We start from the raw sequence: 26,738 nt of genomic DNA, 5'->3' as shown, positions 1-26,738 counted from the left end.
TGCTTAGTCCTCTCTGATAGTCATTTGGGCTGACGCCAAAGGTTGCTGACGGTTTGCTCTGTAACATCACTTTGAGCATAGTTCTACAATGTAACTCTCCCTCTAGGTTTCAATTAAAATGCTTCAAGGTATTCTCCAGCCCCCTGCCGTAGCTCCTCTTCCATGTTAGTCTTTGCTTCAGTATCGCTTTATATGTTGCACATGCAACCATTACATTTTAGTAAATTTACGACGGGGAAGGGTGAAGAGCACAGGCTTTCTAGTACACAGCAAGGAAAATGTTTTGCCATCAGGTTTTTCCAAATATATAAAATTTCCTCCAGAATATCTTTGTACTCCCTAGAAAATCTCAAACTTTATTTTTCATTGTAAACTCAAACTTCTTTGCCAAATATGCACATCTTGAGCACAGAAGGTTAAGGTCCGGAGCCCGCGGGGCACCTCCCTGGGTTTAGGGGAGCCCGAATTGGCGTCTGCAGCCCCCGAACCGCCCCAGCGCGGGGGTTTCGAGGAGAGCCCGGGGACAGCTGGGTGTCACGTGGGGGGGCCGCGCGGGGACAGGAGGTTCCCCCCCCCCCCGGGAAGCTGCCGCCAAGGGGCCGCATCCCCGGATACCAGGCCTGGGGGTTCGTCTAAGGCCTTGCGGGGAGGGGAGCCGACGGGCCCGCGGCCGCACAGGTGTCCGGGCGGTGGCGCCCCGGCCCCCACCCGCGGGGCGGGAGACAGGGATGGGCGCCGCCCGAGCGCGGGGGCCGGGGCCCGAGGGGGAGGTTCCCGCGAGGTGGTTCTGGGCTCCTCCTCGGCGCTCAGGTTTCCTCTCCCGCCCGCCGGCTGCTGGCTGCTGCGCCGCCTCCCTGCCCCCTACGGCCGGGCCCACTCTGCGGCCTCTGCGCGCCTCGCCCCCGCCCGGGCCTCCTCCCGCTTTCTCTCTCCGCTTCCCCTCGAGCCTCCGGAGGAGCCCGCAGCCGCGGGGCGCCGGGGAAGATGGCGGCGGTGGCGGGAGGCGGCAGCGGCGAGGGGGGCGCAGGCCTGGGCGGCGCGGCGGGGTCGGGGTCGGCGCTGCGCGGGCCGGGCCCCTCCGGCGGCGCGAGCGAGGACGCCCGGGGCCCCGCGCCCAGCGCGCTGCACCCCGAAGAGGTCGCCGCGCGGCTGCAGCGGATGCACCGGGAGCTGAGCAACCGCAGGAAAATCCTGGTGAAAAACCTGCCCCAGGACAGCAACTGCCAGGTACGAGGGTAGTGCTGGGAGGCGACCCGTCCCGGGGGCATCGGAGCAGGGCTCCAGTGGGAAGCTGCCCGGAGGCGTCCAGGCTGGTGCCCGGAGCCTTGGAACGGTCGAGGGGAGGGGGGGGGGCGGTGCGGAGTTAGAACCGTCTGTGGCTTTTGCAAAGCGCCCAGGTTTCTGAGCCTGCGGTCCCCCTGCGAGGGTGGCAGATTGAGAAACTGAGGCTCTGAGAGGCGAAGCGGCTGGTCCAAGGTCACGGGAATCCGGGGAGGCTGTCCTTAGCCCGCCCCGCTCTTTTCTTTCCCCTGTGGCCCTTGCGTGTGCGGGGCAAGGAGAAAGGGTCGCGGGAGTAGTAGGGGAAATGTAGGTGAAGGAGAGTGGAGGTGAGCCAATGCAGCACGGTTCTGGGGGGTCCCTCCGGGGTCCTCCGGACTTGGGTGTGCCGTGCGGGGCGGGGTCGTGGGAGACCTGGAAGTGAGTTTTGCTGTAGCAGAAGCACTTGCCCAAGTTTGTATGGAAGAACTCTGTCCCCCTCCCCCCTCCCCCCTCCCCCCTCCCCAGGTTACCAAAGCCCCGGAATGGAGAGGTTATCGCTGAGCTTTGGGGAACCTTGCGGCCACCTCTGCCATGCCAAGTACTGGAGGATTTGTTACTCAGTGACTCAAGGAGGCTTAAAGATAGGCTACTTTGAGTCTTTGATCCAGATTAACTGGTAACTGTTGCTTCAAGATTAGAAACTTTGCATCTATTTAACTTTAGTGCCAAAGTCTACATGCTCATTGTAGAAAAGCGAGAAAATACAGAGAAACACAAAGGAGAAGAATAGAAATCACCTGTATTTTTTTCCTCTGTTTACTTGTAGTTGACACACACAGTGTTATATTAGTTTCAGGTGTACTACATAGTGGACAATTCCGTACGTTAGGCATTGCTCACCACGATGTTACCATCTGTCACCATACAAAGTTATTACAATGTTATTGACTAGTTTCCCGATGGTTACTTCGCATACCCGTTATTTACTTATTTTATAATTGGAAGTTTGTGCCTCTTAATCTCCTTCACCTGTTTCACCCCCCCCCCCCCCCCCATCCTTCTCCCTTCTGGCAACCACCAGTTCCAGGAGTCTTTTGTTCTTTTGTTTTTTAGATACCATGTATAAGTGAAATCATATGGCATTTGTCTTTCTCAGTCTGACTTATTTCACTTAGCATAATCCATGTTGTCACCAATGGCAAGGAAATATTTCCGTATTTTTGATACTTAAAAACAACTATTGTTAACATGAGATATTATCCTTCTCCCTTTTCCTGTGCCTATGTATACATACGTATTTTTGTTTCACCACAAAAAAAAAAAAAAAGGAAAGAGAGACACCATGTCTTTGTACTTCAGGGTTTCTTGATTGTCTAGATGTTCATGTATATCTCATATATAGCTTGAATTTGTGTGGATGGGGGAGGGGGGGCTGATAGTGGCAGATTTGGGCCGATTTATATAGTTTCTCCTGTAACAGGATACAGGGAATTGCAAGTGGGCTGGCTGTTGATAATTGCAGGGCAGTTCTTCCATAAGACCCATAAAGTAATGAGAGCAATGCCTCATTATTATGTAATTAGACCTTACAATAAATGAAAGCATATAACCTTATAATCTATATACATGAGGGGCCATTTTGTTTCAAAAAACAGTGTAAAGAAGTCTCTGTCAATACAATGTATCTCATCCTTCTTTCAGCTCTTTCCATTATTGACCATTTCCCATCTGTCAGGTAATATTTTGTGATGCTAACTATAAGAACACCTGCAATGGACTGATTTCATAGAAGCAAATTTCCCCTACCCATGTAAATAGAAGACAGCAAGGGGGCTCAGGAAGAGTGATGACTGGAAGAGGCAGGTGGCATTGAAAAAAAAAACAAACAAGGAACAGCAGCTCTGTGTATAGATAATCTAGGAAAAAAGAGATGGAGAAGTGTCTTATCATGTTTGTAGAGTGTCACCTATTTTTGTTATATTTCCTTGCATTCTAAAAATATTTAGACACAACATTCTAGGCAGTTGGCTCTATCCTTGTTTTGCTGTTGGTATCTTTCTCATTTCCCTTATTAAGGGACATGAACAAATATATCAAAGGGTCTAAAAAAAAGGAACAGTTTTAATTACTTGGCACTAGTGATGGATGGAGATTTTATGAGAATTATACTGATTTCTATTTTTGCGATATCCTTTCTCTTATGAATTTATGTTTGGCCTAAATCTTAGGATTTTCTGTAAGGTAGCAAGCATAAACTATTGAATAAAATTGATATAAGATCTACATGTCTAGATGAGTCTTTTACTGCAAAGTATCTTAAATTTTTATGTTTAGTTAAATTCTTAAGCCATGTTTTTTTGAGAATTGAAGAATTTCATCTAAAAGCAAAAAAAAAAGTTGTTAGGATCTAGAGATTAGTTTCCAGACTTGTTCTAGCATTTTTCCTATGATGATTTATATTATAAAACATTGTTTTTAATATTTCTGATCTGTAGTTTTAAAATCTAAACATATCAGTGTTTGAGTAGTGTTTTTTTCTGTCATCTTCTGTACTTGTATCTTTGCTAGTTTTCTGCTCACAATCATAACTATGTGGTCTGTGTTAAATAAGTAGAATAGACCAAAGTAGGCTAATTTTTAAAAGCAATTAAAAGACAGTCTTTAGATTAATTAGACTGAGCATTGCTATTTTTATTGGTTGAATAAAATTAACATATACTTTAAAAAGTTCTAATATTTTTATAAATATATTTTGCAAGGATTTTTTTATATTTTATCTTTTATTTCCCTTCACAATTCTAATGTCTAATTCTAATGTCTTTCTTAGTGGCTGCATTTTACTGTCAACTTAGAAGTGAGGGTTTAACTTGAATTTTATGTTGTGCCTTTTAGCATTTATTGCTTGGCTAAACTATTCCTTGTGAAATAACTAACATGGTTTAAGAAAAAGCTACTACTTTTTGTTCAGTTATTAAGTAATCAGATATTTTAAATATCAAATTCCTGTTCTTTTCTAGAAGACTCTATAGGTTCATTCATTCATTTATTCTAGAATATTACATTAAGGATCGAGGCCATTCCTAACTTTAGTTCTCAAGCTGTATAGTGATGTCTCTAGAAAAGTTCCATTGGTAACTGATTAGTAGGAGCCCAATAATATTGTTTTAACCTTTTTAAAACATGAGTGTTTCCTTTATTAAACATGATTTTTAGTAATCTTACTCAAATTATCGTTTTTGGTAAAAACAGTTCTTAAAAGCTGCCTCATTTAAGTTACTGTGCCGTCAGCCAGGTGCTGTCTGGTTGGCTGCCTACGCCTTCTCGAATCCTCCTAGCCCTCTGTGTTTTCATCGTCTCAGCTCTGGTTCATGTCCCTTTTCATCTCTTGCCCAGACTATTGCAACTCTTCTGTTTATCATCTACCCTTATTATTGTCTATGTTTTAGCCCATCCTGCTTACTGCTTCCCCTGAGAGAACTACCCCCCCCCCCCAGGCACAAATCCAATCATGTCACTCTCCTGCAAAAAAAAAAAAAAGAGAGGCTGGGCTCTACATTCCCAGCACTGCTTCTCAGACTCTTCCTCAAATGGCCCTCAACATGTCTCCTTTCCTCAAATTGTAAGGAATAGTGAAGCTCAGTTAGCTTACCCCAAGAATGAAATTGCTTTGAAGCTTCATGTTCTCACTGACAAATTCATATTAATTTTATGTTCTACTAGTAAACTTGGATTTAATATAAACACAGTGACTTAAACTTGTTTCACTGTCCTCCAAATTTTTTTCATAAACTTGACACTTATGGAAGATGCACATATTTATCCTCTGATTTTTCCATACCCGTTTATGACCATGGAGTGCTCAGACCTTGGTTTGAAAGCACAACATAATAGGATAGAAATCTAAGACTCTAGGCCTTTTGTGACTTGGCCCCTGCCTATATGGCAGTCTCATTTCTTCTTAGTCCTACAGTGGATTCTACTCTAGTTTTCTCAAGCTACTTAGACTCCCAAGTGCTTCAGGCCACTGTGATTTGGATATTTATTGTAATGTCTTTGAATGTTTATGTTTTGGAATGTAATCGTAGTCATTTATCATGAATAACATTTGTAATAATTATAATTACATGAATAGTAACGTTGAGAACACTGGTTCTTATTCAGAATAGCCTTTGTGAATGTGTGTGCGTGAATAGTCTTTTGCAGCTCTGAACTTAGAATTTTGATTTAAGGTAATGTCCTAATATGTGTTTTTTATTGCCCTTCCTATACATTGTTTATATTTGTTAGTTAGCCTGGTTCTATTTCAAAGAACTGTTAATTCTGGGATTTCAAAATGGAGAAGACAGTGGCATTTACTCCCTATGTTGTTTGAATTCACTTTTTTTTCTAACATGTTGGGTATGTGTACATGTGTTTTGTTCTTGTGTTGATTTTAGAATCTGAATGCGATTTTCTTGTGTAATTAAGAGAAAATGTGAAGTGCTTAGGGCTAACAGCCAGGATCCGTAATAGAAGAAACATTCTCTTGTCTCACTCTGGGCATTATTAGCTTTCATTTCAAAGTACTCTATTATAATGGTTAATTGAGAAGCTTGATGGTTAATTCACAGAGATCTGTGTGAAAGCATAGTATTATCAACTAAGTACTTTTTAGAATAACAAACCACCTAATGTAGAAAACTCCAGTTGAGTTTCTTTTTAAAAGCTACTTATTCCTGTTTTTCTTTCATATTGGTCAAAACCGATAGAATTTTCTCACATACATTTTGTTTTTTAACAGATTTTCAAGTATACATTGTTTTCTCTAATACTGTATTCAGTAATTCCCGCCTCTTTTTGTATTGGGCTCTTGTTCACTTTCTCCTGATAATACTGGGATATTTTTGTATTTTGAAATTATTCTTTTTCTTATCAAGAATGGGTGCTATTAGGAAAGACAAGAGAAAGAAAGGAGACTGGGTAGGCGACAGAATCAGGTTCTCAGCAAGAAACATATGGCATACTCAAAAACTAAATAATTGGAGAGATTTTTTTAAAGAGACTACCTACAAAGGCATTTTGTTTTGCATTTTGCTTACTTCCAAAAGTTGCTTTTCGTAGTGTAGTTTACATGACTTAAAAGTTATCATTTTCTGATGTAGTTAATCAGAATTTCATGATGAGTTGTACCCCTTTTCTGCATGTTTTATTATGCTACTCCCAATGTAACAAGGACACCGAAAGCTGCTAGAGGAACATCTTCTAGATTTCTGGGTCGCCACTGGCTCGGTAAGTTTCTTGTCTTGGCAGGAATTCTTGAAAAGTGTTTCAGCAATGCTTATTCTCTGATCTGAAAACATTTGCGAAGAGCAGTACTTTGTGGTCAGCATCACAATGCTGTGTGTTAACAAGCAGCCCAAAGAAGTCTCAGGTGATTTATAGGCCATTTCCTAATTAATGAGTAGGTTATGCCTATAAATTATTTTTTGGAGTTGTACCACATTTTCCCATAGAAGAATATGGCAGATGGTATTTAGTGCTGTTGGTTAGCATTTTAGCAATGATTTAAGCTACGGTGCTTCTGAAGTTGAAGATTACTCTAAATAGTACAATAACCTCTAAAGAGCTTTGTGCAGGAACAGAGACACCCCCAGCTTTAGATCATTGACGGGTACACCTGGGCCTTATGTCAGCACGCAAGAAAAAGCTGTATTTAAGGCAATTGTTCTTTAAATAAACAAGATTCTGAACATCGGGGAAGCAATAAATCATCTCTGATGGAAGGCTGTTGCTGAAAGGGATCCCTCTGACCCCCTGAGTTTTGTCTCTTACTACTATTTGCATTTACCTTCCCTACCTTAGAGCCGGCTGTCCTTAGGAGCTACCAGAGCCCATTTCTTATTTGTGGGCAGAAAGTTTTATGCTTAGCTCTACTTAGCCTAGCTGAAACAGGCAAGTAAAGGAATGTTATTTTTTTTAAAGATTTTATTTAGGGGCTCCTGGGTGGCTCAGTCGTTAAGCGTCTGCCTTCAGCTCAGGTAATGATCCCAGGTTCCTGGGATCGAGCCCCACATCGGGCTCCCTGCTCTGCGGGAGGCCTGCTTCTCCCTGCTTCTGTTCCCTCTCTCGCTGTCTCTCTCTGTGTGTCAAATAAATAAATAAAATCTTTAAAAAAAAAATAAGATTTTATTTATTTGAGAGCAAGAGAGCGAGAGGTCGGGGGAGGGGAGTGAGAGCGAGCTGGAGCAGGGTGAGGGGCAGAGGGAGAAGCAGATGTGGGGCTTGATCCTGGGCCTGCGGTATCATGACCTGAACTGAAGGCAGACGCTCAACAGACTGAGCCACCCAGGTGCCCCAGGAATGTTAAAATGTAGATAAAGAAAACAAAATTATCGATAAATTTAAATATTCTATAAATGCTTATCTGAAACCTTGGCTCTGTTTTTATTTTGTTGGCTTAGGGAGGTAATTGCCTTACTCTGTGCACTGAGAGGGGTAAGAAGTGAGAAGTGGGAAAGTCAGAACACTAGTCTGTATATTTTGGCTTTTACTTATCTGCAGAGGATTGTCCTTGGCTGCTGTGCTGAATATCTTTCATTTGTTCCTCCAGATCTGTCTCCATCCTTCTTACCTGCTCTGTGTCCTGGGAGGCTTATTTACTGTGGATTGCACTAACAAGGCTCTCTCCTCCTCTGGTTTCTAGGTTGCATTTGGCCAGAGCCACCAGTGGGAGATCAAAGGGTGGCGGAGAGACAGATTGGAGAATTTATTCACCCCATTCCCTTTCTGCCAGGATACCTTGAGTTGGCTCTTTCCTCTTTCAAAGGTTCTTTCCAATGGCACTCTCCATGCAATTACGATCTCAGGGCTGTTGTAATCATTGTCCTTGCCTCCTTAGGTTTAGGGGTTATAGGGGACTGTTGCTAACCGTAGGCTTTTTTTATGCCTTTGTAGGTAGTCTCTTTAAAAAAATCTCTCCAATTATTTAGTTTTTGAGTATGCCATATGTTTCTTGCTGAGAACCTGATTCTGTCGCCTACCCAGTCTCCTTTCTTTCTCTTGTCTTTCCTAACAGCACCCAGATTTTTCTTTGAGGCTCTACTCTTCTCTCGTTATTTACTAACTTACATGGTTTGGGTCGATTTAATAGAGACTACCCCCGTCTGTTTGGGTGACATAAAACAACAAACAGCATTCTTCCCTTTTGGCATTAGAATTGGTTGAAGTATGGGCAGTAACCTGGCCCTAAGCCAGTCAGTATGTCACAGTCCCTTGGCCATAGTGATTGTTTCAACCCAATATAATAAGAAGCTTAGGACTTTTGTTTGCTCGTTAAGGTAGGGGATTCTCTTTCCTCCCACTGGATATGAGTGCAGAGACATTTTGCCCTGATTTCAGCTGGCAGTCTGAGGACAGAGCAGACATCCAATGGAGGACTGACCCAAAGGGGAAAAAAGTAGAGAAGCTGGACTGGAGCCCTGATCAAACTATATCTGAAACTTACCTCTGGATTTCATAGTTATACAAGCCACTAAGTTCTTTTTATTTCATGGATTTCAAGTTGGGTCTCATGTTACTACCAATCAATAGTATCCTAATACAGAATTTTGATTAAGAAAAAAAAGCATAAAATCTCAGTATTGGAAGGGATGGTAGAAAACATTTTATCTAACTCTTCTGCTTACTATGTAAATCTAATTTTAGAGTTCTTGACACATGAATTCTTGCACTTTTAACGCCTTTACTTTCAAAGACATCACTGCTTGGTAAGGTAATTACTCCATCTTCAGACAGCTTTGTTATAAATGCCTTATTTATACTGAATATATAAAATCAATTTCCCTGAAATCCAACGTCTCTCCTCCCATAATAGAGAATTTATGGTATTGATTTTTAACTTATAACTTCAATCCTTCAAACCACTAGTTTTTAGGATATGAGTCCAAATTTCCTCACAGTCTTGTTTTCCCCTGGAAACACACCATTGCCACTTTGTCATTGTATCCCTTAAAACAGGAGCATGGTTGTCTAATCGAGATCTTCCTATAATCCCTCTGCCAGAACAAATTTCTCTTTCCTCTGGGTATCTATAACAACAATAACACATTTTGTTTATTGAGTACCTATTATTGCCAGACACTGTATATTGTATTTTGTTTACATTGTACTTAATCCTCATTTCAAGACTGTTAGATCAGAATTTCTCATTCCCATTTCATCGATAGGGAAACAGATACAAAATTAATGCCAAGAAGGGCACCTGGGTGGCTCAGTTGGTTAAGCGACTGTCCCGGAGTCCTGGGATCGAGTCCCACATCGGGCTCCTGGCTCGGCGGGGAGCCTGCTTCTCCCTCTGACCCTCCCCCCTCTCATGCTGTTTCTCTCTCTCTCTCTTTCTCAAATAAATAAATAAAATCTTTAAAAAAAAAAATTAATGCCAAGAAGTTTGCCCAAGGTCATTCAACTAATTAGCAGTGGAGTTTGGAAAAGACTAATGTCTGTTTGATTCCAAAGCTCATATTCTTGTCCTACGCTGTATTATAATTGTAATTCCCCTTTGCACACATTGTAATGTGTTTCAAACGACAGGGCTTGTGTAATATTTACCTTTGTATCACAAATATTTCACCTAGAGGGGCGCCTGGGTGGCTCAGTCGTTAAGCGTCTGCCTTCGGCTCAGGTCATGATCCCAGGATCCTGGGATCGAGCCCCGCATCGGGCTCCCTGCTCCGCGGGAAGCCTGCTTCTCCCTCTCCCCCTCCCTCTGCTTGTGTTCCCTCTCTCGCTGTGTCTATCTCTGTCAAATGAATAAATAAAAAATCTTAAAAAAAAAAACAAAAAAACAAATATTTCACCTAGAACCTGACACACTGTTCCAAGGGAAATTTAAAACAGAAGGGACTACCCACCTACTTGGTTCTAAAATGTTAGATTTCTATTAATATGTCTGACACACTGAAGCCCTCAGGATTGATTTGTAAAATGAACAAATTTTGCATTGTAAGATTGTGCTGGCTTTTTTGGCAGTGATGTTACTGCAGTTATCATAATTCAGTCCACTGTTTATGGCTTATGGGTAGGTTGGAAGCCATAAACCCTCTGTCCAGGAAAGTGCTAATATTCATAGACACACAACAATTTGCATGCAATTTCAAGGGATTATGGATCTCTTGTAATTGATGCCTGATCTCACTGGGGAATTCAGATCCAGGTTGAGAAGCACTTCCAGGTGAATATAATTTGATCATGTTTGTAGGACTTCACCTGAGTAGAGATCACTTGAGCAGATCCAGAGGTGCTTCTTGAAGAGTTTTCATCAGAAACTGTTGGGAGCCATATTTATGCAAAGGTGGGGGGTCCTTCACCTGGGCAAGAATATAAATCAGGCTCCTTAATTTTCTTTCTTAAAAAAAGTCAGCTGTTTGATGGAAAAGCTCATTGTTCCCTGGTCACCCAGCAGTACCAATTGACATTTGTAGGCACTGTGCCTGGCACAGAGGTTTACAAGGGATTGCAGTGTATTATTTTCCCCCTAATGTTTATTAAACATCAAAGATGGTTTCTCTTTAAAGAATGTTTCTCTTTAAAACATGGGAAGACTGATGTGCTGTTCAGTGTTCTTCACAATAAGTATTTATTGATAAGAAACAAGTTTCTCTCTTTTGTTAGATTTCTGAGTCCTTAACTGGTTGTGAGCCCCTAAACTTATTTTTTTATGCATTTCATGCTTAATTTTGTGCTTATTTACTATCATTATCTTTAGGTGTGTGAACTTAGTCCTCACTTCCCTATGCTTGTACATTTTCTTTGCGTTTGAAGCTTTCTGTTAAATGTTTGTTACCACCTGAATGCCAAAATAGCATTAAGTTTCATTGAATTTGTTTGTGCCTGTATTTGTGTGTGTAAACTTTGCCTCTCATCCTACTACCTTGCCCTACCCCATCAGATCCTTTTTGCCCCAGCCAATTGGGTTTTATATCTTTCCCCCTCAACCCACTACGGTGATTATCTGCTCTTAGCTCCCAGCTTGCTTTTATTTCCTGGACTTTGTATTTTCTATTACCCACAAGTTTAACTGCTTGCTTTTGATTCCAGACTAGTCTCCATGACTCTGACTTTCAACCCTGTGCGCTTTTTATAGCCTGATCTAGAGTAAAGGTAATGGCAGTAAACAAGAACATGTGAATCTGTGAAGTTTTAAATTTTGAGATAATCTCAAACTTACAGAAAAGTACAATACAAAGAACTTTTTCCCCCTCTGAACTGTTCGAGAGTGAATACTGACATGCCACTTTACCACCCTAAGTACTTTATTGTACAAAATTGGACATTGTCTAGCATAGCCACATCACTACCATCAAAGAATAACTGCCACCTAATCCTTGGATCACATTTAAGTTTTGCTAGTTGTCCCATGAATGTCTTTCATAGTGAAAAGATCCAGTTCAGAATTATGTATTGCATTTAGTTGTGTCTTTTTAATATTCTTTAGTCTGGAATAAGTCATCAGTCTTGGCTTGACTTTTATGACCTTGACCTCTTTGAGGATGATAGGCCAGTTATTTTGGGGTTTTGTTTGTTTTTTATTAACATATAATGTATTATTTGTTTCAGGGGTACAGGTCTGTGATTCATCAGTCTTACACAATTCCCAGTACTCACCATAGCACATACCCTCCCCAGTGGTATCATCACCCAGCCACCCCATCCCTCCCAGCCCGCCTTCACTCCAGCAACCCTCAGTTTGTTTCCTGAGATTAAGAGTCTCTTATGGTTTGTCTCCCTCTCTGGTTTCGTCTTGTTCCATTTTTCCCTCTCTTCCCCTATGATCCTCTGCCTTGTTTCTCGAATTCCTCTTATCAGTGAGATCATATGATACTTGTCTTTCTCTGATCAACTTATTATGCTTAGCATAATACCCTCTAGTTCCATCCACGTTGTTGCAAATGGCAAGATTTTGTGGGTTTTTGTTTTTTGTTTTTTGTTTTTGATGGCTGCATAATGTTCCATTGTGTATATATACTACATCTTCTTTATCTATTCATCTGTCGATGGACATCTTGGCTCTTTTCACAGTTTGGCTATTGTGGACATTGCTGCTATAAACATTGGGGTGCATGTGCCCCTTCGGATCCCTACTTTTGTATCTTTGGGGTAAATATCCAGTAGTGCAATTGCTGGGTCATAGGGTAGCTCTATTTTCAACTTTTTGAGGAACCTCCATACTGTTCTCCAGAGTAGCTGCACCAGATTGCATTCCCACCAACGGTGTAGGAGGGTTCTCCTTTCTCCGCATCCTTGCCAACATCTGTCATTTCCTGACTTGTTAATTTTAGCCATTCTGACTGGTGTGAGGTGGTATCTCATTGAGGTTTTGATTTGGATTTCCCTGATGCCAAGTGCTGTTGAGCACTTTTTCATGTGTCTGTTGGCCGTTTGGATGTCTTTGCAGAAATGTCTGTTCATGTCTTCTGCCCATTTCTTGATTGGATTATTTGTTCTCTGGGTGTTGAGTTTGATAAGTTCATTATAGATTTTGGATACTCGCCCTTTATCTGATATGTCAAATATCTTCTCCCATTCCTTCAGTTGTCTTTGGTTTTGTTGACTGTTTCCTTTGCTGTGCAAAAACTTTTTATCTTGATGAAGTCCCGATAGTTCATTTTTGCTTTTGCTTCCCTTGCCTTGGACGATGTGTCTAGGAAGAAGTTGCTGCGGCTGAGGTCAAAGAGGTTGCTCCCTGGGTGTTCTCCTCAAGGATTTTGATGGATTCCTGTCTCACATTTAAGTCTTTCATCCATTTTGAGTCTTTTTTTGTGTGTGGTGTAAGGAAGTGGTCCAGTTTCATTCTTCTGCATGTGGCTGTCCAATTTTCCCAACACCATTTGTTGAAGAGACTTTTTTCCATTGGACATTCTTTCCTGCGTTGTTGAAGATTATTGACCATAGAGTTGAGGGTCCATTTCTGGGCTCTCTAGTCTGTTCCATTGATCTATGTGTCTGTTTTTGTGCCAGTACCATACTGTCTTGATGGTGACAGCTTTATAACAGAGCTTGAAGTCTGGAATTGTGATACCACCAGCTTTGCTTTTCTTTTTGAACATTCCTCTAGCTATTTGGGGTCTTTTCTGGTTCTATACAAATTTTAGGATTATTTGTTCCATTTCTTTGCAAAAAGTTGATGGTATTTTGATAGGGATTGTGTTAAATGTGTAGATTGCTCTAGGTTGCATTGACATTTTCACAATATTTGTTCTGCCAATCCATGAGCATGGAATGTGTTTCCATTTCTTTGTGTCTTCCTCAATTTCTTTCATGAGTATTCTATAGTTTTCTGAGTACAGATTCTTTGCCTCTTTGGGTAGATTTATTCCTAGGTATCTTATGGTTTTGGGTGCAATTGTAAATGGGATCGACTCCTTAATTTCTCTTTCTTCTGTCTCGTTGTTGGTGTATGGAAATGCCACTGACTTCTGTGCATTGATTTTATATCCTGCCACTTTACTGAATTCCTGTATGAGTTCTAGCAGTTTTGGGGTGGAGTCTTTTGGGTTTTCCACATAAAGTATCATATCATCTGCAAAGAGTGAGAGTTTCACTTCTTCTTTGCTGATTTGAATGCCTTTTATTTCTTTTTGTTGTCTGATTGCTGAGGCTAGGACTTTTAGTATTATGTTGAATAGCAGAGGTGATAGTGGACATCCCTGCCATGTTCCTGACCTTAGGCAAAAAGCTCTCAATTATTCCCCATTGCGAATTATATTCGCTGTGGGTTTTTCATAGATGGCTTTTATGATATTGAGGTATGTACCCTCTATCCCTACACTGTGAAGAGTTTTAATCAAGAAAGGATGCTGTACTTTGTCAAATGCTTTTTCTGCATCTATTGAGAGGATCATATGGTTCTTGTTCTTTTATTAATGTATTGTGTCACGTTGACTGATTTGCAGATGTTGAACGAAACTTGCAGCCCAGGAATAAATCCCACATGGTCGTGGTGAATAATCCTTTTAATGTACTGTTGGATCCTATTGGCTACTATTTTGGTGAGAATTTTTGCATCCATGTTCATCAGGGGTATTGGTCTGTAATTCTCCTTTTTGATGGGGTCTTTGTCTGGTTTTGGGATCAAGGTAATGCTGTCCTCATAAAATGAATTCAGAAGTTTTCCTTCCATTTCTATTGTTTGGAACAGTTTCAGAAGAATAAGTACTAATTCTTCTTTAAATGTTTGGTAGAATACCCCTGGGAAGCCATCTGGCCCTGGGCTCTTGTTTGTTGGGAGATTTTTGATTACTGCTTCAATTTCCTTACTGGTTGGTCATGGGTCTGTTCAGGTTTTCTATTTCTTCCTGCTTTAGTTTGGGTAGTTTATACATCTCTGGGAATGCATCCATTTCTTCCAGGTTGTCTAATTTACTGGCATATAGTTGCTCATAATATGTTCTTATAATTGTTTGTATTTCCTTGGTGTTGGTTGTGATCTCTCCTCTTTCATTCATGATTTTATTTATTTGGGTCCTTTCTCTTTTGTTTTTGATAAGTCTAGCCAGGGTTTATCAGTCTTATTAATTCTTTCAAAGAACCAGCTCCTAGTTTCATTGATCTGTTCTACTATTCTTTTGGTTTCTATTTCATTGATTTCTGCTCTGATCTTTATTATTTCTCTTCTGCTGGGTTTAGGCTTTCTTTGCTGTTCTTTCTCCAGCTCCTTTAGGTGTAGGGCTAGGTTGTGTATTTGAGACCTTTCTTGTTTCTTGAGAAAGGCTTGTATTGCTATATACTTTCCTCTTAGGACTGCCTTTGCTGCATCCCAAAGATTTTGAACAGTTGTGTTTTCATTTTCATTTGTTTCCATGAAATTTTTTAAATTCTTCTTTAATTTCCTGGTTGACCCGTTCATTCTTTAGTAGGATGCTCTTTAACTTCCATGTATTTGAGTTCTTTCCAACATTCCTCTTGTGACTGAGTTCTAGTTTCAAAGCATTGTGGTCCGAAAATATGCAGGGAATGATCCCAATCTTTTGGTACCGGTTGAGACCTGATTTATGACCTAGGATGTGATCTATTTTGGAGAATGTTCCATGGGTACTAGAGAAGAATGTTTATTCTGTTGCTTTGGGATGGAATGTTCTGAATACATCTGTGAAGTCCATTTGGTCCACTGTGTCATTTAAAGTCTTTATTTCCTTGTTGATCTTTTGCTTAGATGATATGTCCATTTCAGTGAGGGAGGTGTTAAAGTCCCCTACTATTATTGTATTATTGTTGATGTGTTTCTTTGATTTTGTTATTAACTGGCTTATATAATTGGCTGCTCCCATGTTAGGGGCATAGATTTTTACAATTGTTAGATCTTCTTGTTGGATAGACCCTTTAAGTAGGATATAGTGTCCTTCCTCATTATAGTCTTTGGTTTAAAATCTAATTTGTCTGATACAAGGATTGCCACCCCAGCTTTCTTTTGATGTCCATTAGCATGGTAAATGGTTTTTTACCCCCTCACTTTCAATCTGGAGGTGTCTTTGGGTCTAAAATGAGTCTCTTGCAGAAAGCATATCGATGGGTCTTGTTTTTTTTATCCAATCTGATACCCTGTGTCTTTTGATTGGGGCATTTAGCCCATTTACATTCAAGATAAATATTGAAAGATATGAATTTAGTGCCATTGTATTGCCTCTGTTCCTTTCTGTTCTATGTTACTTTTAGGCTCTCTCTTTGCTTAGAGGACCCCTTTAAATATTTCTTATAGGGCTGGTTTGGTGTTCACAAATTCTTTCAGTATTTGTCCTGGAAGCTTTTTTATCTCTCCTTCTATTTTCAATGACAGCCAAGCTGGATATAGTATTCTTGGCTGCATATTTTTCTCATTTAGTGCCCTAAATATATCAGGCCAGTCCTTTCTGGCCTACCAGGTCTCTGTGGATAGGTCTGCTGCCAGTCTGATGTTTCTACTGTTGTAGGTTACAGACCTCTTGTCCCAAGCTGCTTTCAGCATTTTCTCTTTGTCTCTGAGACTTGTAAGTTTTACTATTAGATGTCAGGATGTTGGCCTATATTTATTGATTTTGAGGGGGGTTCTCTGTGCCTCCTGGATTTTGATGCCTCTTTCCTTCCCCAAATTAGGGAAGTTCTCCACTATAATTTACTCCAATATTCCTTCTGCCCCTCTCTCTCTTTCTTCTTCTTCTGGGATCCCAATTATTCTAATACTGTTCCGTCTTATGGTATCATTATCTCTCGAATTCTCCCCTTGTGATCCAGTAGTTATCTCTTTTTCTCAGCTTCTTTATTTTCCATCATTTGGTCTTCTATCTCACTAATTCTCTCTTCTGCCTCATTTATCCTCGCAGTTAAAGCCTCCATTTTTTATTGCACCTCATTAATAGCCTTTTTTATTTCGACTTGGTTAGATTTTAGTTCCTTTATTTCTCCAGAAAGGGATTCTCTAGTATCTTCTATGTTTTTTTCAAGCCCAGCTAGTATCTTTATAATCGTCATTCTGAACTCTAGTTCCAACATCTTACTAATGTCTGTATTGATTAGTTCCCTGGCAGTGGTTACTGCCTCTTGTTCTTTTTTTTTTTTTTTTGAGGTGAGTTTTTCCATCTTGTCATTTTGTCCGGAGAAAAATAGATGAACGAGAGAACAAAATGCTAAAAGGGTAACAATGACCCCAGAAAAACATATGCTAAACAAATCAGAACAGACCCGAAACCAGGGGGAAAAGAAAAAAAGAAAAAAAGAATATGATCAGGCTGGTGAATAGAATAGAGCCACACACTAGATTTTGGGTGTATTTTGGTCTGTTAGACGAAACTGCCTCACAAAATTTTAAAGAAACATGTATATACAAAAATAAGGGTAAATACGATGAAGGGATGGGATATGACTGTAAAGATGAAAATTTAAAAAGATTTTAAAAAAGGAATTGATCAGATAAGTTGGTTGAAAACAGAAAGAAGAAAAATTTAAAAAAAAGCGAATGTGATCAGGCAGGAGACTAGAACAAAGCCATACACTAGATTTAGGGCATATTTTGGTCTGTTAGAAGAAACTGTATCCCAGAATTTTAAAGAAAGAAAAACACATATACAGACACACATACACACACGCACACACACAAAATAAGGTTAAATACAATGAAGGGATAGAATATGACTGTAAAAATTGAAATTAAAAAATTTTTAAAAAGGAATTGATAAGATGGTTGAAAAAGGAAAGAAGAAAAATTTTAAAAATAATAGAATAAGAAAAAAATAAAGAAAATTTTAAAAATTAACTTTGAAAGACTAAAGAATCATGGGGAAAAAGCCATGAATTCTATGTGCTCTATTCCCCTAGTGCTGGAGTTCTGCTGTTCTCATTGATCGGTAAACTTGGTCTTGGCTGGCTGTTCTTGCTGATCTTCTGGGAGAGGGGCCTGTTGCTGTGGTTCTCAATTGTCTTTGCCTGAGGCGGAATTGCCCCACCCTTGCCGGGCAGGCTAAGTAATCTGCTTGGGTTTGCTCTCGGGAGTCTTTGTTTCCTGCAAGCTTTCTGTACAGCTTTGGAGGATGAGAGTGAAAATGGCGGCCTCCCAATCTCTGCCCTGGAGGAGCCGAGAACTCGGGGCCCCACTCCTCATTGAGCCCCCAGAGAAAAGCGGTCAATCACTCCTGTCTCCCCCACTCCGGCCACACTCTGTGCTCACCTGGCCTGTGACTGAGCATTTCTATCTCTGGCACACGACCCCGTTTGGAGTCTCCAAACCCAGCATATTCCTGCGGTGTGTTCCCACAGTGCTCCTCCCAGGGGAGGAAGGGTAGTCTCCCCAGATCTGCCACTTGTTGGGTCCCTGCTGGAGGAGCAGTGGCCCGACTGTGCCGCGGATCATGGTTTATGGCAACCCTGAGCTGAGAGCCTGCTCCTCGGCTCCGTCTCTGCGGCTGGCTTCCCAGCTCCGATACCTGGGAGCTCTGCCGCACTCAGGCACCCCCGGGCTTTCCGTGACCCTGAGGGTCTTGAAACCACACTGTCCCAGTGAGGGTTCCACCCTTGCTTAGCCACTGGAGTGATGTTCCTCAGCGGAGCAGACTTCTAAAAGTTCCGATTTTGTGCTCCGCTGCGCAATCCCTTGCCCGTAGCTGGCTGATGGAGCCTCCCTTCCCCCACGGTCTATCTTCCCAAATATCGCCTTGGATTCACTTCTCTGCACGTCCTACCTTCCACAAAGTCATCACTGCCATTGTTTACTTCAATCTCCTGTTGAGTTTGTAGGTGTTCATAATGGTTTGATAGCTGTCTAGCTGAATTTCTGGGACCAGACGAAATTTAGGTCTCCTACTCTTCCGCCATCTTGCTCCTCCCCTAGGCCCTTTATATTGTAGAATGTCCTTTAATTTGGGGTAGTCTGATGTTTCTCTGTGATTAGATTCAAGTTAAATATTCTTGGCAGGAATATAACAGGGTGGTGCATGTTTTAGATTTTGGCCCATTGTCAATAAAGTTAATTTTGATCATTTTGATTTCTTTTTATTAAAGTGGCATCTGCCAGGCTTCTTCATGAAAAGTTTTTCCCTTTGTAACTAATAATGATTTTAACGGGGCATACTTTAATTAAGACTGTGTAAATATTCTATTCCCTTTCAAGTGTTCAATTTATTTCCTAAGTTATGTTAAAAATAGGCTCATGGGTTCCTTTGTTGCTCAGTGAGTTACACTTCATTAATATTACTTATTTTCATGCTTAAATTGTTTTAAACTTGGGCAGTGGGAGGTCCTTCAAGCTGGCCCCTATGTCCTCTTTTAAAATCTTTTATTTTGCAAAAATTTTCGATTTAAAGAAAAAACTGCAAAGATAGCACATAGAGTTCCCATATATTCTTCACCCAGTTTCCATTCATGTTACGTCCTGAACACCCAAGGTATGTTAGTCAGGACTAAGACATTAACATTGGTACATTATTATTAACTGAACGTCAGAATTTGGATTTCATTAGTTTTCTCACTTACGTCCTTTTTGTGTTTGAAGATCCAATTCAGGGTGCCACATGGCACTCAGTTGTTATGTCCCATTAGTCTCTCTTCTGCACCAGTTTCTCAGTCTTTTCTTGTTGTTCTTTTTTGTAAGATTTTATTCATTCATTCATTCATTCATTTATTATATGAGAGCGAGAGAGAGAGAGACAGTGACAGTGCGCGAGCACGGGGGAAGGAGCAGAGGGGAGAGGGACAAGCAGACTCTGTGCTCAGTGTGGAGCCCGACTCGAAGCTTGATCTCAGGACCCTGAGATCATGACCTGAGCCGAAATCAAGAGTCGGACACTTAACCAACTGAGCCACCCAGGTGCCACAGTCTTTCCTTGTTTTATATGACCTTCAGTTTTGGTCAGATATCTTTTAGAATGCCCCTCAATTTGGGTTTGTATGATGTTTTTCTTGTGAGAGATTAGGGTTATGGAATTTTGGTAAGAATTCCACAAAGGTGGGTGCCTGGGTGGCTCAGTCGTTAAGTGTCTGCCTTCAGCTCAGGTCATGATCCCAGGGTCCTGGGATCGAGCCCTCCATCGGGCTCCCTGCTCCGAGGGAAGCCTGCTTCTCCCTCTCCCACTCCCCCTGCTTGTGTTCCCTCTCTCACTGTGTGTCTCTCTCTCTCTCTCAAATACATAAATAAAATCTTAAAAAAAAAAAAAAAAAAAAGAATTCCACAGAAGTGAAGTACACTTCTGATTACATCATTTCAGGGGAAACATGACTTACTACTAGTGATGTTAACCTTGATCATTTGCTAAGGTGATGTCTGCTCCATCACTCCTGTAAAGTTACCACTTTTCCCATTCACAATTCCATGGAAACAAGTCATTAATTCCAGTACACACTTATGGAAGGATCTGGTGTCTTTGTGACACATCCCCATCATTTGCTGAGCAATTTGTTTTTAACATAAAATGTTGCGGCTTATTTTGCACTTTCTCTGCTCCAGCCCTAGAATCAGCCTTTTCATGAAGGCACCTGTTATAGACTGAATGTTTGTGTTCCTCCAAATTCATGTTAAAGACCTAACCCTCAGTGTGGCCATATTTGGAGATGGGGCTCCTATGGAGGTAATTAATGTTAAAAAATGTCATAAGGGTGGGGCCTTGATCTGGTAGAAGTACCCTCAAAGATTAGTTGACCATAGAGTTGAGGGTCCATTTCTGGGCTCTCTAGTCTGTTCCATTGATCTATGTGTCTGTTTTTGTGCCAGTACCATACTGTCTTGATGATGACAGCTTTGTAATAGAGCTTGAAATCCGGAATTGTGATGCCACCAGCTTTGCTTTTCTTTTTCAACATTCCTCTGGCTATTCGGGGTCTTTTCTGGTTCCATACAAATTTTAGGATTATTTGTTACATTTCTTTGAGAAAAGTTGATGGTATTTTGATAGGGATTGCGTTGAATGTGTAGATTGCTCTAAGTAGCATTGACATTTTCATAATATTTGTTCTGCCAATCCCTGAGCATGGAATGTGTTTCCATTTCTTTGTGTCTTCCTCAATATCCTTCATAAGCATTCTGTAGTTTTTGGAGCACGGATCCTTTACCTCTTTGGTTAGGTTTATTCCTAGGTATCTTACGGTTTGGGTGCAATTGTACATGGGATCAATTCCTTAATTTCTCTTTCTTCTGTCTCATTGTTAGTGTATAGAAATGCAACTGATTTCTGTGTATTGATTTTATATCCTTACACATTGCTGAATTCCTGTATGAGTTCTAGCAGTTTTGGGGTGGGGTCTTTTGGGTTTTCCACATAAAGTATCATGTCATCTGCAAAGAGTGGGAGTTTGACTTCTTCTTTGCCAAGTTGAATGCCTTTTATTTCTTTTTGTTGTCTGATTGCTGAGGCTAGGACTTCTAGTACTATGTTGAACAGCAGTGGTGGGAGTGGGCATCCCTGTCGTGTTCCTGACCTTAGGGGAAAAGCTCTCAGTTTTTCCCCATTGAGAATGATATCTGTTGTGAGCTTTTCATAGATGACTTTTATGATATTGAGGCATGTTCCCTCTATCCCTACACTTTGGAGAGTTTTAATCAAGAAAGGATGCTATATTTTTTCAAATGCTTTTTCTCCGTCTATTGAGAGGATCATATGGTTCTTGTCCTTTCTTTAATTAATGTGATGTATCACTTTGATTGATTTGTGAATGTTGAACCATCCTTGCAGCCTAGGAATAAATCCCACTTGGTCGTGGTGAATAATCCTTTTAATGTATTGAAAGATACAAATGTAGTGATCCGAAGGGGCACCTGCACCCCAATGTTCATAGCAGCAATGTCCACAGTAGCCAAGCTGTGGAAAGAGCTGAGATGTCCATCGACAGATGAATGGATAAAGATGTGGTATATATATATGTATATATACACACACACACACACACACACATACATACATACATACACACAATGGAATATTACTCAGCCATCAGAAAGGATGAATACTTACCATTTATATCGATATGGATGGAACTGGAGGGTATTATGCTGAGTGAACTAAGTCAGAGAAAGACAATTATCATATGGTTCTACTCATGTAAACAGGGCAGAGGACTGTAGGGGAAGGGAGGAATAACAGAATGGGAAGTCATCAGAGAGGGAGAAAAACCATGAGAGACCCTTAACTATGGGAAACAAACTAAGGGTTGCTGGAGGGGAGGTGGGTGAGGGGCTGGGGTAATTGGGTGATGGGCATTAAGGAGGGCGTGTGATGTGATAGGCACTGAGTGTTACACCCAACTGATAAATTATTGAACACTACATCTGAAACTGATGATGTACTATAAGTTGGCTAATTGAATTTAAATTTTAAAAAAAAAGTACCCTCATAAGAAGACACCAGATAGCTTGCTGTCTGCATGTGCCTCCCCTTCCCTGTCCTAAATATGCAAGCACTAAAGAAAGGCCATGTGAGGATGATTAAAAGTTTATAAGCCATGTTAGGGAGTTTAGATTTTATTTTAAGGGAAATGAGGATACATTGAAATATTTAAACAAGGGAGCTATACAATCTGATTTCTAGCTATCAAAAAGTAAAACTATGTTGGTTTGCTTTCTACCTTTCAAACCTTGTTCTTGGCCTGATCCTCATTCCAAGGTTAGGAGGCTGATGATGCAGTAAGCTTTAGGAAGGTGATGGCAATGAATATTTCATAGACTTCATTTTTGTAGTGCTGATGCTTAAGATACAATACAGTATACTAGTTCACTGTGTTTGCTCTGGAGTCTGTTAACTTGGGTTTGAATACCAGATCCATCACATACTATCTATACTGCAAGTAACTATACATTCCTAGGCCTCGGTGTCTTCATCTTTAAAATCTGGATAATAGGGGTACCTGGGTGGCTCAGTTGGTTAAGCATCCAACTCCTGATTTCAGCTCAGATCATGACCTCAGGGTTGTGAGATCGAGCCATGCGTTGGGCTCCATGCTGGGCATGGAACCTGCTTAAGATTCTGTCTCCCTCCCTTCCTTCCCCCTCCCAATATTTCCCATTCAAATAAATAAATAGAATTTGGGTAATAAAATTCATCTAATTTGGGCTAAATAGGATTGGAGGTAACGTCTATAAAGTGCCTGGGATAAAGTGAGCACTCAGTAAATAACAATAATTATTATTCTGCTATTAAAAAAAGCTGGTAGTTTATTAATCTTTTTTTTTTTTTAAGGCAAAGTTAGAATGTTCCCCTGGCAAAAAGTTTGTATTCAAATGAACTTCCCAACAAAGCAGTTTCATTGAAAGCTGTTAAAAATTTACCCAAGTTAAAATTGACATCACATTTACTCAGCTAATATCACAAAAGATATTATATGATAGGCCCCGCATTGGGCAAGAAAAAAGGGAAGAAGAAAAGGTATTACCTGGTGTGGAACATGCAAATGCAGTTCCAAGAAGCAATAGCACATGTAGGTCTGGAGCCTAGAAGAGAGGTTTGAAGGTGGAAGGAAGAATTTGGAGATCCCTGGCATGAAGATGGGACTGAAGGCATCTCAATTGATGCAGAAAAAACATTTGATAAAATTTAACACCCATTCCTAATAAAAACTCCTAGCAAGCAGGAATAGAAAAGAACTTCCTCAAATTTGAAGATTACTAGAAGAACCAAAGCAATCATATTCCGTGGTGAAATAGTGAAAACTTTACCTCTGAGATTAGGAACAATGCTGGCATCACTTCCACTGAAGATTGTACTGGAAATTGTTAACTAGCATAATATGGCTAACTGACCCAAAACTGATTAGTAGAAGGAAAATTTAAAAACTGTTGGAACACAAAATGTCTTTATGATTTGGGTAGGAAAGGATTTCTTAAGGCACACAAAATGCAAATGGTAAAGGAAAGAATTATAAATTTGGCTTCATTAAAATGACAAATTTCTCTTCACCAGGAAAACTCACAAATAAAATGACAGAACACATAGAAGGGGAACACATTTATAATACAGTTTCCAACAAAGAATTAGTATGCAGAATATATTTTTTAAAAAACTACAAATCAGGGGCGCCTGGTTGGCTCAGTCGTTAAGCGTCTGCCTTCGGCTCAGGTCATGATTCCAGGGTCCTGGGATCGAGCCCCGCATCGGGCTCCCTGCTCCATGGGAAGCCTGCTTCTCCCTCTCCCACTCCCACTGCTTGTATTCCCTCTTTCGCTCTCTCTCTTGCTGTCAAGTAAATAAATAAAATCTTAAAAAACAAAACAAAACAAAACTACAAATCAGTAAAAGACAAATACAATAGAAAAATGGCCATCAAGATGAGTGTTTTCCAGAAAGGGAAATAAATGGCAAATAAACCTGAAAAGATGCCTATATCAGAGTTCTTCAAAGAAAGAGATTATATGTAATATTTATATTAACATCCATTTATACTATATACAGATATACATAGAGCTATTGATTGATTGTGGGACCTAGTAAGTCCAGAATCTGTCAGGTATACCAGCAGGCTAGAAAGTCAGGCATGTGTTGATGCCACCATCTTGAGGCAGGATTTCTTCTCCAGGAAACCTCAGTTTCTCAGTTTTTGCTCTTACGGCCTTCAGCTGATTAGATTAGGGCCAGCCACGTTATGTAAGGTTGTCTCCTTTACATAAACTGATTGTAGATACTCACCACATCTAGAACCCTTCACAGCGACACTTAGATTAATGTTTAATTAAATAACTGGATACCATAGCCAAGTTGACACAAAACTAATCATCACAATGCCCTACCTTTACTAATTTGCATTCAAGGGAATGCAAATTAAGATCGCAGTGAGGTACAATTTTATACCAACTAAATTGACAAAACTTAAGTATCTGGTAACACCAAGCGTTGTACAGTTATGTATCAGCGGGACTCTCATACTCTTGATGGGTACGTAAGCTGCTACAACCATTCCAGCAAACAAGTTGGCACTTTCTTACAAAGATGATCATTTGTATGTGTGCAGCCCACACACGGGGGAGAGTAGCAGGATGGGCTAGCAAAGGAATGCAGAAGTCAATGGAACAGTGTTGTTGATGTTCTAGTCTTTAGGTTTGGTAGTGAGTTCCCAGGTGCTTATTTCATTATTATGCCTCATAATTTAATATGTTACAGATTAATCTTTTTTTATATTATCAAATCACCTAAAATTTTAAAGGACAAGTAGCAAGAATATTTTTTTTCTAAAATGGAATTTGAAAGTAGAGTGCTTTAATCTGTGAAAGCCTTTCTTAGGAGAAAGAAATTAATAAGGGCTTAGGGGCGCCTGGGTGGCTCAGTCAGTTAAGCGTCTGCCTTCAGCTCAAGTCACGATCCCAGAGTCCTGGGATCAAGGCCCTGCATCGGGTTCCCTGCTCTGCGGGAGGCCTGCTTCTTCCTCTCCCACTCCCCCTGCTTGTGTTCCCTCTCTCTCTATGTATCTCTCTATCAAATAAATAAATAAAATATTAAAAAAAAAAAAGGGAAAAGGGCTTAGAAGACAGTGTGATTCAGGCTTAAAACTAAGGCTGGGTTTCATTGCGGCTGTTGATTCTCTCCCTAGGAAATATTTCATATGTGCAAAACTTTTCATTTAATTCCAGGGAGTAATAAGGAACATGGTCTGGAAATAGGTTGCTAAAACTGTCTAATACTATCAGTTTTGATGAACTCATCTTACTGTAAGAAATTTGTAACTGATATTCCTGGTCAGAAGGTACTATTTTATTCCTTAAAATTGACTTGTAAGTTAATAGAAATGTCATAAAACTCAATTAGAATAGAGAGAGAGAATTTTAGTTGTTTGGGTTCTGTGTGATGGAGCATAGTAGAATTCTGGCAAATGGTTGTTAGGGCTCTCTTTCAGGTTTTAAGTTTTTAATTTGGCCAACTCACCGAGGCTCAAATTGAGGGGTGACCCACTTTTGCCTGGGTCAAAACAACCAGGACATGGAGGAAAACAATTGTTTTGTTTTGTTTTTTTCTTTGCAAAAAGGTTTGTAAGGTTTCCTAGCTGGCAAATTCTGTATCCCACATCTAATGCATAGAAAAGCTACAATTTGAAATAGAGGTATTTTGGAAATAAAATTTTTAAGTTGCAAAATGCATCTTTGCATACATAAGATCTCTCTCTGGTAATTCTCTCAGCTGAATGAGTAACATAACATGTCATTTGTTTACAGATACTTGATAATGGGAAGAGCAGTGTCATGTTTTCTTTATCTGGCATTTGACAGCTGATAACTAGTGAAATGAGAGATTAGAGTCTGTACCACTAAAAGCATACACTGGATCCCTTCAGACAAAACTGTACCACCTTCTATATTAAGGATTAAATTAGCTGATTGGCAAGATGTATATGCTATGCTATTGAGAGAGTTATATCTTCTTAATGAGTACACCATATGCTTTAAGTCCAAGGAAACACTAAAGCTTACAAGATAAAAAGCTACCATAGTAAGAGGTAAACTAATCTGTATATTAATCATATTTCTGTATAATTCATCAAATCCTATTTTATGAAATTAATAGTATATATGTTTTAAAACGTATCTAATATTGACTTACTCATAGAGAATACTAGATTATCAACTTTACCTTTCTCTAATTTCTTTTCATAGGTGATTATCTTTTTTTCCACCCAGCATTATGTTTTTTTTTTAAATAGAAGCCAGTTTTTTTTTTTTTTTTAGATTTTATTTATTTATTTGACAGAGAGAGAGAGAGCGAGAGCAGGAACACAAGCAGGGGGAGTGGGAGAGTGAGAAGCAGGCTTCCTGCCGAGCAGGGAGCCCGATGTGGGACTCGATCCCAGGACCCTGGGATCATGACCTGAGCCGAAGGCAGAAGCTTAATGACTGAGCCATCCAGGCGCCCCAGCATTATGCTTTTATACTTTGTCTATTATATCATTCTTTTCCCCCTTGCATTGTGTTAAAGGGGAAAATATGTCTCAACTTGTAACTGTCCACTTATTTATTTTCCATTTCCATGTGATCACATATTAGGGCGCTAATGATACTGTGTTTGTAACTA

The 26,738-nt window shown here is 40.3% G+C and overlaps 1 protein-coding gene across 1 annotated transcript in view; it reads left to right on the top strand.

The window, feature by feature from the left end:
* Positions 1 to 717: 717 nt before the first annotated feature.
* The window catches only part of RAVER2 (ribonucleoprotein, PTB binding 2), a 93,851-nt gene continuing 67,830 nt past the window's right edge, over positions 718 to 26,738 (top strand). The window contains exon 1 of the mRNA XM_035018362.1: positions 718 to 1,227. Coding sequence (XP_034874253.1) covers positions 985 to 1,227 — 243 coding nt within the window. The 5' untranslated portion in view covers positions 718 to 984. The remainder of the gene's footprint in view (positions 1,228 to 26,738) is intronic.

The sequence above is a fragment of the Mirounga leonina genome, unplaced genomic scaffold (genome assembly GCF_011800145.1).
Source record: "Mirounga leonina isolate KUSES-001 unplaced genomic scaffold, KU_Mleo_1.0 Mir_173, whole genome shotgun sequence".
Classification (NCBI taxonomy): domain Eukaryota; kingdom Metazoa; phylum Chordata; class Mammalia; order Carnivora; family Phocidae; genus Mirounga; species Mirounga leonina.
This window is presented reverse-complemented; position numbering and strand designations above follow the sequence as displayed.